The sequence below is a fragment of the Lepisosteus platostomus genome, chromosome 3 (genome assembly GCF_059453375.1).
Source record: "Lepisosteus platostomus isolate fLepPlt1 chromosome 3, fLepPlt1.hap1, whole genome shotgun sequence".
In the NCBI taxonomy this organism is placed as follows: Eukaryota; Metazoa; Chordata; class Actinopteri; order Semionotiformes; family Lepisosteidae; genus Lepisosteus; species Lepisosteus platostomus.
Genome location: NC_142613.1, coordinates 43,226,046 through 43,244,955, shown reverse-complemented (window position 1 = coordinate 43,244,955; position 18,910 = coordinate 43,226,046). Strand labels below are relative to the sequence as shown.

Below are 18,910 nucleotides of genomic sequence, written 5' to 3'. Positions count from 1 at the left end.
GAATTAAAGCCATGCATATTCCAGGGTAAGACATTACCTCATAACTATCAAAATTAATATAAAAGACTGAAGGTGTACTGGTTTCCGGGTGAGGCTCCCATAGAAGAGTTTTTTGAGACCCTATGCGAGGCGGCAAATCCGTAAAGGAATAGGGAACGGAGGTAAAGGTTTAATGATGCTCACAGTGACGATAGGGAAGTCTGTGCAGAAGTGAAGGGTAGGTATTGCATTCAAATCCAGGGAGGTCCACAGAAGAATCAGGAAATGGTCCATATGTCCATTATCGAGAAATCCATCCGGAGACAAAACAGGAACAGACACACGTAAAACAAGAACCAGGAATACGGGGCTTCATCCCAGGCCCCGGGCTCAGAAGGTCAGGGTGACTACTACTGGCCTATGCCCTCAGACTTCCCCGTGAAGCCTGATGGTAGGTAGGCCATAAGGCAACCATTTTCCAAAGCTGAGCCCCGAAGGCTGGGGGAAGAAAACTTAAATAAGGGACTTGACTAGACACACCAGGAAGTAATAATTAAAATGACTATATAGAGAGGATTAGAGCGCCCTCTGGAGGAAGGGATGACGACCGTGACAGAAGGAAGGTATGTGTAACAGAGCACGGGAGCATTCCAGTCCTGTATAAGTATGCACCTTGGTAGTACAAGGCATATAAATGCTACTGTCATAACTGCAATCGGAAGCTGAGTATGAACAGAAATAAGACCTGACCACAGATCTTCCATAGATCTGGAGAGGTAGGAGTGGAAGGGATCCACTGAGGGAACATCTTTCGGATGGACCAAGCCACTTTTTCCCATTTGGCGCCCTCAAGTAGACCTTTAGAGATAAGATCTAAATTCCAGCTCATTCACTTAAGTCTGAAGCTCATTCTAACACAGGCTGGCATTAGATTCTATTTTCACTGGTGAAAATAGTTATAATTTTAATATTAATAATAGGTACTGTATTAATTTCTGGGTCATTCCATGCATACGTTTGATCATACTAGTATATAAAACAGGATTTTGGAGGCCTTAGCTTTCTGATATTTAAATGTCACCTGGCCAATTATCTTCTTCCAACTCTTTCAAGGATGGCAGTTCATTCCCAATTGCCTCAGATTGTCGCTCACCCAAGAACTAAGTTTGTTTTTGTCTACCATAGTCTCTCAACACAAACTTCTTATAGAAGTTATTTTTACCTCTTATAGAAGAAAATGCTTCCATACCCAGTATAATAGAAGTATTAATACTTCATAATTAGGTGGCATGTTACCACAGTGACTCAAAACATATGCCCTATGCAATCAAGGGGTTCATTAGGAGAATAAAAGTGGAAAATCTTAGACTCAATCTCCAGATTTAAATCCATTTGAGAATACGTACAGTATTACATGCTGAAGAAAACCAAGTCAAAACACATCATGAACAGACAAGACCTCTCAAGGTCAAAGCATCTCAAATGATTGCACAAAGAATTTGTGGAGAGCTCAGAGTTGCAGAAGCCATATACTGTAGTTATTGCCTCAAATTGATTTGATTTGCAAACATTTGCAGATATACATTCTAAAATCTACATAAAAGTAAGGTGTTTCATAGGCACTTGGTCATTTCAAATCAACAAAAATATTATATTGTTCTAATATGATTAAATGTATATTATCTTACATTTAAGATTTATATTAATCTCATGATTGCAAATAGATGTTTTTGACTATGCTTTTGGCCGGCAACTTATATATATATACATTACATTGCATTCATATCAATACTGATAATGTTGAGCCTGAACACATTAAAGTGTAGTTATACTGTAAAAAGAAGATAATATAATGACACGGAACATTTACTGTACTCATGAATGCAATTTATAACGAGATCCACAGTGGCATTTGTCTATTTTACATTCATAATTTTATTTTTCGTCTTTGATCCAATGACTCTCTTAAGCCCGAGAGCTCTAAATATAGTCCATCAGCATTTTTCTCCTTACAATACAGCACATGGTTACAGTTAAATCAGGCAGCACCAATAGTGTACTTAGAAGAACTAGGCACACATGCACATGAGGCTGCCGAGCCTTTCTACTATTGCTGCAGAACAATACAAATACTCCCGTATATCACAGATCAATGGTTAAAAAAGGGGGAGGGATGGCTTGAGAGGAAAGGAAAAAGCCACGAGTGATCAATATCTGACTGTCTTTTTGCAAATTGCTGCAGTGTTTTACAGGAGTAGTGTATTCTGAAACGGATTGACAGAGCGGGGCAAAGGAGCCACATGTCACATGTGCTTCATAGGAAGAAACGGGGCATCTGATAGCTGGATCTGGAGGAGGATGCTGCGGCAAGTGATACACAGAGGGCTCAAATCTTCTTTCTACTGGCTCGGCTTATTTGTTAGCAGGCATCCGGTTTTTTTCCTTACTGTTCCCGCTGTTTTAACCATCATCTTCGGATCCACCGTTCTGAGCAGATTTAAGCCCGAAAGAGATCTAGAGATATTGGTTGCCCCAACCCACAGTCTGGCTAAAATAGAACGGAGTCTAGCGAACAGTCTTTTCCCCATTGACCAGTCCAAAAACAAGCTGTATTCAGACCTGCACACTCCCGGCAGATATGGCAGGCTGATCCTGCTCTCGAAATCCGGGGGAAACATTTTGGAGCTGGCTGATCAAGTCCTGCAGGTCCACAAAGCGGTGCTGGATTTGCGGGTTAATTACAAAGGTTTCAATTACACTTTTGCGCATCTCTGTGTCATGAGCCACAGGGATAAGAAATGCCTTTTGGATGATATAATTACAATTTTCAGAGACATTCGTCAAGCTGCCTTTTCAAACAGCACACCTTCCAAGGTGCAAGTGAGTTACCCAAATACAACATTAAAGGTAAGACTGATTTATTTTGTCAGCGAATTTCCTATTAAGAAAAAATGTTTTCTTGCAAACTGTGCTTTGAGGTTTGTTAAATGCGGGTTATATGAGCCAGAAGCTCGACTATCAAGTAGTTGAACTGACAATAATAATAATAATAATAATAATAATAATAATAATAATAATAATAATAATAATAATAATAATAATAATAATAATAATAAACGTCCCACGTTCTGATTTGCATGTATACTTCAGCCTGAAAGAAAACCTCGAATTTAACTTTATTTGAGGGAGTTTTTGAAAACCGTAACCTGGACAATTTGAATTGATAAAGCATTCTCTTGCTGAATGCGTTTGTTTAAATTGGCAAAACTACGTGTCCTGACAACAAGAAAGTGTTTCATTTCTGGCTAGTGGAGTCGGTCCCATGAACCGACTTGTTTTACAAAGATCTGCTACGGTTTCATGATGTCTACCTTCATGGTGAAAGCACAGTGAGAAACGAATGCGGTACTGAATATGCGGTGTTTGATTTCCAAATTGTCATTTAAACCTTCCAAATTAATACATTCGGCCGTTTTATCACCCTTGACATTATTTCTTTGATTTTGTTTAAAGTATGTTTTGTGACACAGCAAATTACTGTGAATTGTGTTTTAACACTAATAGTATTGATCGTTTTACCTACAATTGTGAAATTATAATTTCTCTATTGGCTGAAAAGTAGGATAACAGTTGACTGGGATGAAGTTTGTTTAAATAATTTATATGAAATGGATAAGTTACAGGATGCCAGCAATTATATTATTAAGCGAAGTGTCACTGGTTTCTTTCTGTACGAACACTATGTGCATACGTAAAGTGAAATTAATTACTATTTCATGAATAAAGGTATACAGCAACAAACAAACCCTGTCTGGAAAATAACAGTTATAATATCATCATCTGTAACATTAATACAGGATTTCTTTCCTTTAGAAAATACTATTATCATTACCTCAGTTTGTGTTACTGGATTACATTCATTGATGCTGAGGAGACACTACATTGCTTCTTGTATCCTTGTTTCAACTCATTTGGTCCACAGAGTTCCCCACAAAGCAATTTGTTTCATCGCTAGTAATTATTATTTTCTTGACAGATTTTGTCTATTTGTTGCATTATATACAGTACATATACAATACATTGATGTAATTGAAAATCTTCTGGATGCAGTTCTTAAAACTATACAGTTCACTTAAAGTGTACAGTTCTTTGTATTTAAGAATAATTTTCTGCTTTACGTTATATAATAAAAGCTCTTGTAATTCCAGTATACAGTATGTACAGTATGTGATATAAATGTATTAGTACATAGAAGCTGGAGTGGTATTTCCATTTTCAATAATTGTATTAGTTTTATTGACTTGATAAAGTGGTACTGTAACTATTACCAGGTTGCTGATGTTGCATCATGGAGGAAAATTCTAACAAGCTGCCCAGTGGGACAAGGCACATAGCACTCAAAATGATCTCTCCTTTCCTGGGTTCAATCCTGTAACTCAAGGAGTGATATTATTGTGTTCATTGGATGAAAACAGAAACTGAATATGTACAGTACTGATACAGAAAGGTCTTATCTATTTTTAATCTCCACACTGCTTGTATGGGAGTTGGGTGAAGTGTTAGAAAATCACAGGATGAAATAGAAAATTTTAAATGAAAATGAATGAACAAATAGTAAGGTATTTTTTTTATAAAACATGGAATATACAGAATGCAGGGTGTGATTTGTCTTTTATGCTTTCCATACAAGGGCAGCATGGTGGTGCAGTGGTTAGCATAGCTGGCTCGCACAACTGGGGCACTGGATTCAATTCTGGACATGGGGAGTTTTTTGCATGGAGTTTGTATGTACAGATGCAGGCATTCAAAGTGCGTGGCACAGACACGTACCGGAGGTAATTGGCTACGGCCTCGCGCATCGTGACGAGCGATGACGCAAAATACCGTGGTACATGATTGGTTGACCGACAGGGGCACTCGTTGGTCGGTCGTAGAAAGATTTAAATGTTTTTACTGTGCCCGTTTTAGTATTGAATATTTATATGGAATTTTACCACTGAAGGGAAATCTTAATAGCTGAGCATAAAAAGAATAGGAGCATACTGTAATGTGTGTAAAGGCCATAAACAATATTAATTTTGGAACATAAACATACAGTATATGGCTGGTCTCGGTACTTTAAAGAAAACATACACACCAGTATTCCATTTCTCCCTAAACATTTTAAGCATCGAAGTCTTTAACTAACGTGATACCGGAGTCAACAAGCATACTTTTAGAATTTGATTAAAAGGGAATACAATATGGAATCGCGTATCTAAAGAAATTAATAACTATATAATTATATTCATGTACCGCAACACAAAAATTGTACACACTGTACGATGTCTGTTGATAATGTTTGCAGGGCTTTTTCAACACTCCTCATGTGACCTTGCCGGTGGTGCTGTGGGCTAGGTTCCTGACTCCCCCATCACATGTTGGGTGTTCGAATCCTGCTGGAGCCGTGACTTTTTTTTTAACAAACATTTCTTTGAAAAAATAAAACGTTTCCCTGGATCAGAGATTAAATAAAACTTCACTCGCACCAAACAAATTTATATTTCTAAATATCACAACATGATCGAATTTAAGTCATTTTAATAACAATGAATAGTCACCTATGCATTACAATATAAACATTTATATTGATTTAAATCACATTTAAATCGCCTTTATTTAAAACCCATAAATAAAGCTGATACTGTTTAGACTTTTAATTATTTAAAACTGTATTACAGCAGCACAATGCACAATGCAACGTAAATCACTATCTTTGTCTTCTGCGTAATAATGTTCACCTCTCTGTCCAGCAAATTTTCTACTTTGAAAATACCTGTGAAACCGGTTTAATTCGTCACAGCCAGCACTCCCGCAGAAAGGGGGGTTGTACTTGCAGTGCATCGGTATAGATGGGAAAACCAGAGCCGACCTCTACGCCGCCCCCGTGTTATGCTCTTCGTTAATGTCTAAGCTGGAACACATCATTATATCTCATTTTGTATTTCTTAAAAAAAAAATTGTTTGCCCGGCCTAACAGGATTGTTGTTATTGTTTTTATCCTGTAAAGCGCTTTGAGGAGCCACCTTTAAAGGCGCCATATACAATAAAGTTCATTATTATTACTATTGTTAATTTGCTGGACAGAGAGGTGAACATTATTACGCAGAAGACAAAGATAGCGATTTACGTTGCATTGTGCATTGTGCTGCTGTAATACAGTTTTAAATAATTAAAAGTCTAAATAGTATCAGCTTTATTTATGGGTTTTAAATAAAGGCGATTTAAATGCGATTTAAATCAATACAAATGTTTATATTGTAACGCATAGGTGACTATTCACTGTTATTAAAATGACTTTAATTCAATCACGTTGTGATATTTAGAAATATAAATTTGTTTGGTGCGAGTGAATATTTATTTAATCTCTGACCCATGGAAACGTTTTATTTTGTCAAAGAAATGTTTGTTAAAAAAAAGTCATGGCTCCAGCTGGATTCAAACACCCAATGTGTGATATGGGAGTCAGGAACCTAACCCACAGCGCCACCGGCAAGGTCACATGTTGAAAGAGCCCTACAAAAATTATCAACATACATCGTACAGCGTGTACAATTCTTGTGTTGCGGTACATGAATATAATTATATCATTATTAATTTCTTTAGATACGCGATTCCATATTGTATTCCCTTTTAATCAAATTCTAAAAGTATGCTTGTTGACTCCAGTATCACGTTAGTTAAAGACTTCGATGCTTAAAATGTTTAGGGAGAAATGGAATACTGGTGTGTATGTTTTCTTTAAAGTACTGAGACCAGCCATATACTGTATGTTTATGTTCCAAAATTAATATAGTTTATGGCCTTCACACCCGTTACAGTATGGTCCTATTCTTTTTATGCCCAGCTACTAAGATTTCCCTTCAGTGGTAAAATTCCATATAAATATTCAATACTTAAACGGGAACAGTAAAGACATTAAATATACATATAAATACTGTATACAGTACAGTTTGCATACAGTAATATGTTTATGTTCCTAAATCAATCTCTTTTACGAGCATGTGAAAGGCATGGTGAATCGGAGATTCTCAAAAATTACTGTACTTTGCATGATTGGAAACAAATGCGTGATTGCGAAATGCTGTGGTGTTACTTTTACAAAGACGGTCAATGAAAAAAAGAATGTGGACCAGGGCAATACTTTGAGTTTACAGTATGTCCAAGGTCATTCATTATTAATACTATTAGTAATATCTTCGTTAAAGACTTTGATGGCGACAGCTCAAACATGAGAGGTTGAGCTTTATTAGCTCCACCTTGCGGAAATTCCGGATACTATTATTTTACTTGAGGTACTATACGAGAATTTACTGTAACTCGCGGTAGACTGCATAAAGCGCACCGCAAAATAATGCGGTATCGCCTGCTCGTTTTGAATGGCTGCATCTGTAGTCCCTTTGTTTGTGTGTGCTCCGGTTTCTTCCCACAGTCTAAAGACTGGTAGGTTAATTGTGTTTTGGGAAAATTTTCCTGGTGTATGGTTCTTTGTGTCTGTGTTTGCCCTGCGATGGACTGGCATCCTGTCCAGAGTATATCCTGCCTTGTGCTTGTTGCTTGCCGAAAGGTTTCAGCTTCCCCGTGACACTGATTTGGATTAGTCAGTTAGGAAATGGATGAATGGATTTACATATGATTCACATTCTGAGACATTATTATAGTCTATTTGTTTTTTTGTGTGATTCAAAGGAAACAAAAGTAATATAATGCATATTGACTTCACAGCACATTGTGTTCTTCAACATATTATGGTCAGAGCCCCATCTGAAAAAAAGTTGTCCCTTTGTTTTTTAGGATGGAAGGATCTCTTTCATCGGTCACCAGCTGGGAGGGGTGACACTTGTTCCAAACAGCAGAGATCACCAGGTGAAGTTTGCCAGAGCTGTTCAAATAACATACTACCTCCACAACTATGGCTCTGCATCCCAGGATGTCATCGCTGAGAAGTGGGAAAGTGAATTTTGTAAACTTACACACAGGCTGTCTCTTGTCAGTGAAGATCTTTATATCCAATCCCTTACCTCTTTCAGTCTCTGGAGAGATTTTCACAAGACAGGCATGTTGGCCAAGAGTCAGGTGTTAGTCAGTTTGGTGTTGGTTCTCCTGGCTGCCACCATCTCTAGCTCTATGAGGGACTGTCTGCGAGGAAAGCCCTTTCTTGGGCTACTGGGAGTTCTCACTATCTGCATCGCCAATGTTACTGCAGCAGGGATATTTTTCATATCGGATGGGAAGTACAATTCCACACTGCTTGGAATCCCCTTCTTTGCCATGGGTAATTATTTTTTATTCTATATGTATAATCTATGGTAATAATAATTCAAAATATTTTCTGAGGACCACTATTGCATTACTGAGAATTTGATGTCAATCACTGTACAGATACAACCATCTAGAATGTGCGAGGTGTCAATCAGTATATCGCAGTAGGCACCACTCATGATAAATGTAAAACTGCCAGGTGACGCAGTGAATCCTTAAGATACTACAGCTGTGTGTTGTTGTCAGACTGATCAGTACTGTATTAAATGCTCATTAACCTGTTAGTGCTTTCCTGTGATAATCATACTGTATGCATACTCTACTAGCAACAATTTCATTAAATAATTCATTATATTGTTGAGGCAGGATGTTGTTACCTCATTGCTACCACAGCTCCAAATTAGATACAGTGCTCTGTGTCACAGTACTGTATAACATTAATACTGTCACTGGTTTGACACTCTCCTGTTTAATAGAAATAATGTTTTATATTTATAATAATAATTTCTATACATACTATGGTGAAAACAGTTTTATTTTAGATTATTATTAAATTAGATAGTGATAGTGATAGTGATAGTGATTTTAAAAACATATTGTATTTAAATCCAATAACGACAATAAAAAACAGAAAAGAGACCAGAGTTAAAGTTAGTTTTGAATAAGGATTTGAATGACTTTGTTGGTTGTGTACTATAAGTCGTAGCTGATAGAAGGATACAAATATTTACACCACTTTGGGATTTTGTGAGTGGCATTTATTGATTTTAAATTTCTCAAATACTTTTAAAGCCTTCAAAGGGTCCAATTAAAAGGAATAGGATAGTATGTACACAGCATGTGGTTTTTAAGTTTTTTAAGTCAGGGAAATGTCCTTTTCCATGAGTTTCTGTTTTTTCCATTTTTTCCATTTTTCCTAGAGAAAGGGCAATACAGCATGACTGAAAGGCTATTATGTGCGTGAAACACTGTGTAATTTCTAAACTTCAGGAAAAAAATGGCCTTGCCCCTGGCTGCTCCCTAAAACCAAACAAAATGCACCACAATCTCTGGGTTGTTTAACTGACAATTAGTTTAATTTAACATTAAATCTTAAAGTAGCATTTTAAAGACAATAGACATGGTGCAACTGCTCCAAAGCCATATGGCTGGCTTCATAGCATAAAGAGCTTTCGATTTGTGTTTCTTCACACATCAAAGACTGTAAAAGGTCTACTCCAATACCCCCTACTGTTAGAAGAGACTCCCATGTTACATCAGAAAAGTAACACTGAAATAGGTACTCCAAGACAAAGCGCTTCAACAGGTAAGGCCAAATGATTATAAAAACTAATATGAAAAAGAGATATTACAGAAAAATATAAATCTAGCAATCTTTACGTTTTTAATTATAAAAATGTTATACATAGCGGTTTTAAAAAATAGTATAATTTAAATGCAATCCTATGCATAAAAGACAAGAAAAAGGCCAGACTAAAATTAAGGTTTTGAGTGGTGACTTGAATGATTGTCACATACGTCACATATAAGTTGCACTGTAGCTGATGCAAGTCTGCACTGCACTGTTAATTGGTTTCTGTTTAAGGTCATCTTTAAATTCCATTATTCTCTCAACCTATATATTGTTGATCTTATGGTCTTGTGTCTGGTAAAGGTGGTTTTCTTTACTCCCCCTATGGCAGGATTCTCATTTTTGCTTGATCTACAATCAGGTTTGTTCTTGTAAAAAATACTTATTTTCACTGTAACAAGTTTAAACATGCTTTTTACTCTACCTGTATGTTTTATTTATTACACATGACTATGAATCAAAATATCTTAAATTAAATTAAACTGGCAAATCGTATTCAATTATTCAAACCAATTATCATTTGGATTCAAATGGTGATTCAATTTATTTACAATTTAGTTATTATTATATTTATTAATAATAATTTCATATTTAACATACTATGAGATTTAAAATTAATAAAAATGTCAATAATAGTTTACACATTATTAAATTTATTTAATTATAAGAAAGAGGATTTGTATTATTAGAAAGAAAACCTTTATAATTCCCAAAGGGAAATGTAATAAAGAAAGTACAGCTCGTACATTGGCCAGGAATTAAATCCGGGCCTACCGCATGGCAGGCAAGAATTCTTCCTCTGCCAATGTGTCACTCTGATTGGATGACTTACTGTAGTATACTGTATGGGACAGTAAGAAATGTAGTTTCTTACTTTATGTTTTTAGTGCAATGAGACAAATTAAAAACTTATAGGTGTTGCCTAGTAATGGGTTAATTTGATAGTAAGCTTCATTTTCCTTTACACTTCAAAGAAACATTATACATAATATAAACAGCAATGATATATAATCAAAATGGCTGATGTTATTATTGCTTTCAGAGGAAGTGAAACCAAACAAACCAGGAGTTTTTCAAAAATAAATCATTATGAACAAATTATTGAGAAACACATGAAAAACAGTATATTGTAAATAAAAAACACATTTTGTTTGTAAATATCGAGGTGTTGCGATGCAAGTGTGGTTACCTTAAAGAGAAACTCTGGTGGGTGCTCATTGAATCTTTTCAACACTGGTTAAAACCCAGAAAAACAGAATGCAGACATTAACTGAACAGACTTTAGTATTTTCTTAAACGGGTCTATTTTTATACATTTCTGTTCTGCATTTCTGCTGCTTGCTTAAAGCAAGCTGCTTGCTTAAAACAGCGGTGGTTTAGGGGCAGGTTGGTGGCTCTGTGGCTAAGGATCTGCACCTGTGGCTGGAAAGTTGCCGGTTTATATTCCGTGGCCAGCAGAGGAATCCTACTCCGTTGGGTCCCTGAGCAAGGGCCTTAACCCCACCTGCTCCAGAGATACCATATAAATGGCTGACCTGCGCTCTGACCCCAAGCTTCTCTCCCTGTCTGTGTGTTTCTCCCTGTCTGTCTTCTCTCCCTGTCTGTGTGTCCCTGTCTGAGCAAGTTGGGGTATGTGAAAAGAAAAATTCGTAATACAAGAAATTGTATATGGCCAATAAAGTGATTAAAGAAAAACAATAACACAACTTACAGGGGGAAATAATCATCACATATTATTATAGTTCACAAAATTGCAGCGATTCCCTCTTAATTTCCCTTGCGGAGATGGTAGCTGCAGCTCACTGACCAGTTTTCCATTGACAAAAAAGTAGCAATAGGTCAGTTTACATGACAAAGTCACCTCTCATGCAATTTAATGGATTTCTGGTGGTACTTTTCTTACAAATAACATTTAAAATTAAAATTTTCATAAATCTGAGCAAATTAAAAATATTCCTCTTTTTGTGTAATACAAACCAAAGTAGGTGTATTTTAGAAGTACTATTTAATTTAGCCAAATACATTTATGAGTACCTTAATTGGCCTGATGGTAACACAGTCGAGGTGAGAGTAACAGTTGACAAAAGTAATATATTTATTTCAAGTTAATTAAAATCAATTAATTAATAACTATAATTGAATTGAATTGAATCTAATTTAATTAATAATATAATTGAATGCTATGCTAATTAAGAAGTTAATCGATGAGAGAAGGAACAGATCATTCCAAAATAACATGAGAGAAAGACCATAAAAAAAGGCTGAGTGGGAAACTGTCCACAAAAACTACAACTCCCAGAAATCCACAGTTCTGTTTCCTTGGATTCTGCAGTTTCCAGCCAGTGTTGATGGTTTATAACTACTTATATAACATATGGTTTTTAAAGTATATGTTGTTTATTCTTTTAAATTTGAATCTTACACATGTTCATGGGAAATGTAGTTAAAACAAATACATGAAAACCTTCCCAAAAGACCACAGCAAGTCATTAAGTTAAAGAATTTGATGCAGAAAATATTTAGGAAAAGGGACGAATAGTGTTTTGTAACCTTTTTTTAGTATTTTTAGCTACCACTAACATATTTTCTAAACATTGTTGAAAACTTTCAGAAACTGTATTATATTTTGGTTATTTTTATTATTAGCTATCAAAATTGACCTTCAGTTACGTGTTTCCATGTTAATAATTAATAATATATTATTAGTGGATTTACAGAAATAGTAATATAGATTACTGTTAAGATTTACAAATTAAGATACCGTTTCAATAACATCTAACGTACCAAAAGTGTACCATAAGTTTTGACACACATCCAAGATGGCTACATCTGTAGGTGTTTTTTAGCTAAGATTATATCTTTCTAATCATTTTGTGATTGCAATATTTTCTTCAATTTTGGTACCTACCATTCTCCAAACTGGAATGAGATTTTGCTGAATTATCATTTAGTCTCTTTCACTTAAGTAAACAATTAGGAAAACTTCAAAGTTAGTTTAACAATTTTCACATTTCTTACTTTTATGCAGACCTTACTAAATGTTTATATTTCAATAATTTAACTAAATAGAAGGAATCTCCAAAAAGATCCAAATCTTACTGTTTCAACATTGTTTCTTAAATGTAAATAAGTTTGGTTAATGAATTGTGTAATTTCAAAATCTTTTAGGAAACATCATTTTTATTAAAACTAAATAATATATATATATATAATAGTTCAGGTGGGTAGCTGCGTCAGCATACGTAGGCTGCAAAGGAACAAGTTATAGGTTTATTCCATGCTGAAAAAAAGAAGAAAGAGAACACAACGTTTCGGCCGTGGAGCCTTCTTCAGGTGGGACACCTGAAGAAGGCTCCACGGCCGAAACGTTTTGTTCTCTTTCTTCTTTTTTTCAGCATGGAATAAACCTATAACTAGTTCCTATATATATATATGTTGGAATACCTGTCTGGTTTTAGGTATACAGTATACTGTATTAGTAATACTATATACTTGAAAAGTGCATATGCATATCAAATAGGAAATCACCAAAGTAAATAGCACACCTTACGGTAAAACCTACACAGGATCCGATTACAGATTGTACTCAAATTAACATACAGATGCAGCCATTCAAAGTGCGCGGTAAAGACACCGCAGTACAGATACCGCAGGTAAGATGACACGCGATACCGCGCTGCGTGATTGGTTGACCGACAGGGGCACTCGTGGTCCGTTGGTCTGTCGTAGAAAGACTTACTGTACTGTAAACGTCTTTACTGTGCCCGTTGTAGATATTGAATTTTACCACTGAAGGGAAATCTTAGTAGCTGAGCATAAAAAGAATAGGAGCATACTGTAACGCGTGTGAAGGCCATAAACGATATTAATTTTGGAACGTAAACATACAGTATATGGCTGGTCTTGGTACTTTAAAAAAAAAAATACGCACCAGTATTCTATTTCTCCCTAAACATTGTAAGCTTCGAAGTCTTTAACTAACGTGATACCGGAGTCAACAAGCATACTTTTAGAATTTGATTAAAAGGGAATATAATATGGAATCGCGTATCTCAATAATTTAATAACGGTATGATTATATCCGTGTACTGCGGCAGAGCTATGTAGGGCTGTTTCGCCTGCATGATCATGTGAGCTCTCTTGTAGCCTACTGGTCTAGGTGCGTGACCACCAGCTGGTAGGTTGGGTGTTCGAATCCAGCTGGTACTGGACTTTTCATTTTTATTTATTTATTTTTTAATCGCGTAACATAAACATATTACCGTATGCAAACTGTACTGTATACAGTATGTATATGTATATTTAATGTCTTAACTGTGCCCGTTTAATTGAATTTAAAAAAAATATTTAACACGAACATTAAGCTGCTTACATCTTCCGCCTGAGAACAGTCACCCGTTGCTACCCAACGCAGAATGGTGATTGGCTGACACCATCTGACACCCCTCTGATTGGAGAAAAAAGACGTGCTGGTGTGCTATACCAGGAAGAGGATTCTTTCCATTCAAAACGTGTATTTTAAAAGTTTAAGAAGTAAAAACCTTACAGCGTACACAGATTTCTAAACTGATCAGGATCGTTATCTTTGTCTCATGCATAATAATGTTCACCGCTCTGTCCAGCAAATTAATAATAAACTTTATTTTATATAGCTTTTTAAACGAATAAGTAATTAGATTGCTCATAAACCTAATCACTTGCTTTTTCTTTTTATTTAGGCTCAGATTTCAACTATAGATCGTATTATTAATAACCATAATAACAACCAACCAACAAAAACAACCATATAAACATAATACCAACCAAAAACATAGATAACAACCACAATACAAAATCAAATAATCAAACCATTTTACACTTGCAAAGTCATCCAATTATCATAATCCCGCCCCTTATGCAAAACCAAACCTTCCTCCCATCCCAGTTTATCCTGTTTATCATAAACAAAATCCACCTCAATTTTCAACATAAAGCATTACACAAAATCAATACCTCAACACTCCATACTCAACAACGATAATTCACAAACAGCCAGAACATGTAACTACACATTCCCAAACATACCTACTTTCCATAGCCCCGCCCCTTATGCAAAACCAACATCCCTCCCCTGTTCTCTCTCTCCCCTGGCGGTTGTAATTGTTTTTATTTTCAAATAAATTTTAGCAAAGTCATGTATTTTAAAAATCTTAAGATTTTTCTATTTATGTCTTTATTTAGTGGTTTCATTAGTGACAAAGGCTAAACTTTCTTGGAAAAATGTCTTTTATGTAAACCATGTTTGCTATTAATTCATTCAGGGCTAAAATATGTTCATTGTCTTCTAATGAAAGAAGGGTTCCTTTCGCCGTAGTCGAGAGCCTAGCCTTTAACTAGTAAGTACTGTATTTACTGGGTTTTTGAGGGGGGGGTGTCTTTCGCTGGAAATCTCGCCTCCTACTTTGAAAATACCCGTGAAACCGGTTCAATTCGTCACAGCCAGCACTCCTGCAGAGAGTTGGGTTGTACTTGCAGTGTATACAGTACACGCGTTATGCTCTTCGTTAATGTCTGTGAAGTTTTATTTAATCTCTGAGCCATACTGATTCTTCTGGAAGCACACCAGTATTCCACTTTCTCCCTAAACATTTTTAGGATCAGAGTCTTACATGTGGTTATTTCGAAAACGTTTGTACGTGCTCCTTCTTACCATGTTACTGTTTACCGTTACTGACCATATTAAGTTTAAGTGCCTGTGGGCACTTTTCCTGTCCGTGGGGGGTGGACCGTCTTTCATTAGAAGGTTAGTCTGTTCTACTCTGAGAATGTAGGGGGGGGGGTGGGAAGTGCCCGCGGTCATTTAATTAGTATTAAAATCTTAGTTATCTTTCTAGTTCACAGGTTTGCATGCATAATTTAATTTTGAAAGCCACTGAGACATCAGGTACTACTGTTGTATTTATGAAAAAGAAACAAAACAAAAAACATACTAACAACTGTGCCATCCTACTCCTTAGTTAATACATTTTATTATTCATAAACAGTTAACATTGTTAGCAAAATATTTTGAATTATATTTAACCCTATTTTTTCTTTAGTTTTGTATTTAACTTATTATATGATAGTCAGACTTAATGTATATTAATGTATATTTGAACAATGAAAATATATTTTTACAAGATTTTACATTAAGCACTTAAAATTAATATGGTTAATAATAGTAAACTGTAACATGCTGTAACAAGATCGGTTAAACTTCGAAGAAAATCCTTTCAGAGAAAATGTTTCAGGTGTGAAGAACAAACCTGTTCCCACACACCCTGCCCCCACTACCATTAGAATATACACAAACATTTTAGCGTTTCATTCTGAGCAGATGACCCTCACACCTGAAGAGTGCTGGCTGTGACGAATTAAACCGGTTTTACAGGTTTCAATCACAGATTGGGACTCAGTAAAGTAACACACAGCGCCAGTGGATTTGATAATACTGTACCTAACCAAAATCCACAATATGGAAACAGAACCTGTGTAATTGTTGATAGATGATGTACTCGTAACATTTTTTCAAGACGAACTACAACATTTAAAAAATGACTTGTATGTACTTGATATCTCTAATCAATCCACGGGTCCCAGCACAAAACGAAAGTAAAACGCATACCGTTTCGCGCTTCTTATTAGTTGCTCAAAAGTAATTTGACCGTATGAAATGCATAATATAAACCTAGAAACATATACGTGAGCAGTACTTAAGCACTGTAGTATCGGTGTTAAGACATACCTCTCAAATACTGTAAATCAAGTTAAAAATATCTCAAGAACGATTCTGGTCGTAATGAAACCATGTTTCGTGTATGTTTTCTTTTTCATCTTGAAATAACTCATTTCTAAATACCTTTTTCACTGTTAACATCTTGTAGCAACTTTGCGACAAAATATACACTCTGACAGTTCATCCTGCTACCAACATTAAATAAAACAAATCTTAAGATTTCTATATTTATGTCTTTATTTAGTGGTTTCATTCGAAGCTTACAATGTTTAGGGAGAAATGGAATACTGGTGCGTATTTTTTTCTTTAAAGTACCGAGACCAGCCATATACTGTATGTTTATGTTAAGATTTCCCTTCAGTGGTAAAATTAGATATGAATATTCAATACTTAAACGGGCACAGTTAAGACATTAAATATACATATACATATTGTATACAGTACAGTTTGCATACGGTAATATGTTTATGTTACGTGATTAAAAAATAAATAAATAAAACTGGAAGGTCCAGCACCACCATTATGTTTATATGGTTGTTTTTGTTGGTTGGTTGTTATTATGGTTATTAATAATACGATCTATAGTTGAAATCTGAGCCTAAATAAAAAGAAAAAGCAAGTGATTAGGTTTATGAGCAATCTAATTTCTTATTCGTTTAAAACGCTATATAAAATAAAGTTTATTATTAATTTGCTGGACAGAGCGGTGAACATTATTATGCATAAGACAAAGATAACGATCCTGATCAGTTTAGAAATCTGTGTACGCTGTAAGGTTTTTACTTCTTAAACTTTTAAAATACACGTTTTGAATGGAAAGAAATCCTCTTCCTGGTATAGCACACCAGCACGTCTTTTTTCTCCAATCAGAGGGGTGTCAGATGGTGTCAGCCAATCACCATTCTGCGTTGGGTAGCAACGGGTGACTGTTCTCAGGCGGAAGATGTAAGCAGCTTAATGTTCGTGTTAAATATTTTTTTTAAATTCAATTAAACGGGCACAGTTAAGACATTAAATATACATATACATACTGTATACAGTACAGTTTGCATACGGTAATATGTTAATGTTACGCGATTAAAAAATAAATAAATAAAAATGAAAAGTCCAGTACCAGCTGGATTCGAACACCCAACCTACCAGCTGGTGGTCACGCACCTAGACCAGTAGGCTACAAGAGAGCTCACATGATCAGGCAGGCGAAACAGCCCTACATAGCTCTGCCGCAGTACACGGATATAATCATACCGTTATTAAATTATTGAGATATGCGATTCCATATTATATTCCCTTTTAATCAAATTCTAAAAGTATGCTTGTTGACTCCGGTTTCACGTTAGTTAAAGACTTCGAAGCTTACAATGTTTAGGGAGAAATGGAATACCGGTGTGTATTTTTCCTTGTGATATTTTAAGCTCTAGTTGAATGATAGGTGTCGCATTTTAAATCATTTTCGTAGCTAGAAATTATGAAACGCCCTGTTAAAAGCAAGGAAGTTTTTATGCCCCGTTGAAGTAAAACAAAATGCCTGACAAAGTATGGCTTGGACAGATTCCAAGTGCTTGTACAAATGTGCTAAAGAAATTATACTTTGAGTATACAGCTTGTCCAAAGTCATCCATTATTAATACTATTAGTAATATCTTCAGTAAAGGCTTTGATGCATAAATATTTCTGATAAAGGTAGGTTGTGTACTTCTGTCCAACTGAGCAATCTTGCTTTCATAATATATACCAACATTTTAATGACTGATGATTAACATGCTGTAATACACAGTTCCAAATTAAAGGCTCAAATGCTGTACATGAGAGGTTAAGCTCCCCCTGGCGGTTTTACAAGGCGACGCCGGATAGTTAGTCACGTGACACACGTGACACACGTGACACACGTGATACCGCGTGATACTGCGTGATACTGTGACACGCCCACCGGGGTATGCCGCGAAATACCTCACCCATTTTGAATGGCTGCATCTGTAGGTTGTAGTATCTGATTGTTCTTACATTTTAACTGCTTTTCTTTTTTTACAGAGTCCTCAAACTATTGTTAAAATAAAGAAATCTACTGATGCCAGTGCATTTTAAATTTTGCACAATCCTCAGGGCAAATCCTCAATCCTTTTTGAATCGTGGTGATACAAGTTAATAGATATTTTTTTCATGCACTCTTTGTGGTATGCTAAGCAATATAGTGCTCAGCTCAGGAGACTTGTATAGCAGGAAGATGAGGCATTCTAACGTGAAAATCTATTTTATTTGATGCACAGTAAAACCCCTGTCTAAAGGTTATGTTGCAGTTTATTTTATAAATCTGAACAAGTAAGAGTTAGTGAATTGTTGCTTGTTTCTAGCATGAATGTCTTTCAGTAGAAAATTTGAGGTGGGGGTGTACAGTAATATCTGAAATTAGTCAAACCTGTAACACTATAGTGCCATGTGATCTTTCTTATTATGGCATGCTCTATGATGTGGGTTGTGTAGCTTCAGTAACCAAAGCCTGGTAAGCTCTCATAGGAACTAACCTC

General features: G+C 35.7%; 1 protein-coding gene across 1 annotated transcript in view; it reads left to right on the top strand.

Annotated features, from left to right (window-relative positions):
• The first annotated feature begins 2,077 nt into the window (after positions 1-2,077).
• The window catches only part of ptchd4 (patched domain containing 4), a 53,235-nt gene continuing 36,402 nt past the window's right edge, over positions 2,078-18,910 (top strand). The window contains exons 1-2 of the mRNA XM_088625674.1: positions 2,078-2,886; positions 7,813-8,293. Coding sequence (XP_088481800.1) covers positions 2,287-2,886; positions 7,813-8,293 — 1,081 coding nt within the window. The 5' untranslated portion in view covers positions 2,078-2,286. The remainder of the gene's footprint in view (positions 2,887-7,812; positions 8,294-18,910) is intronic.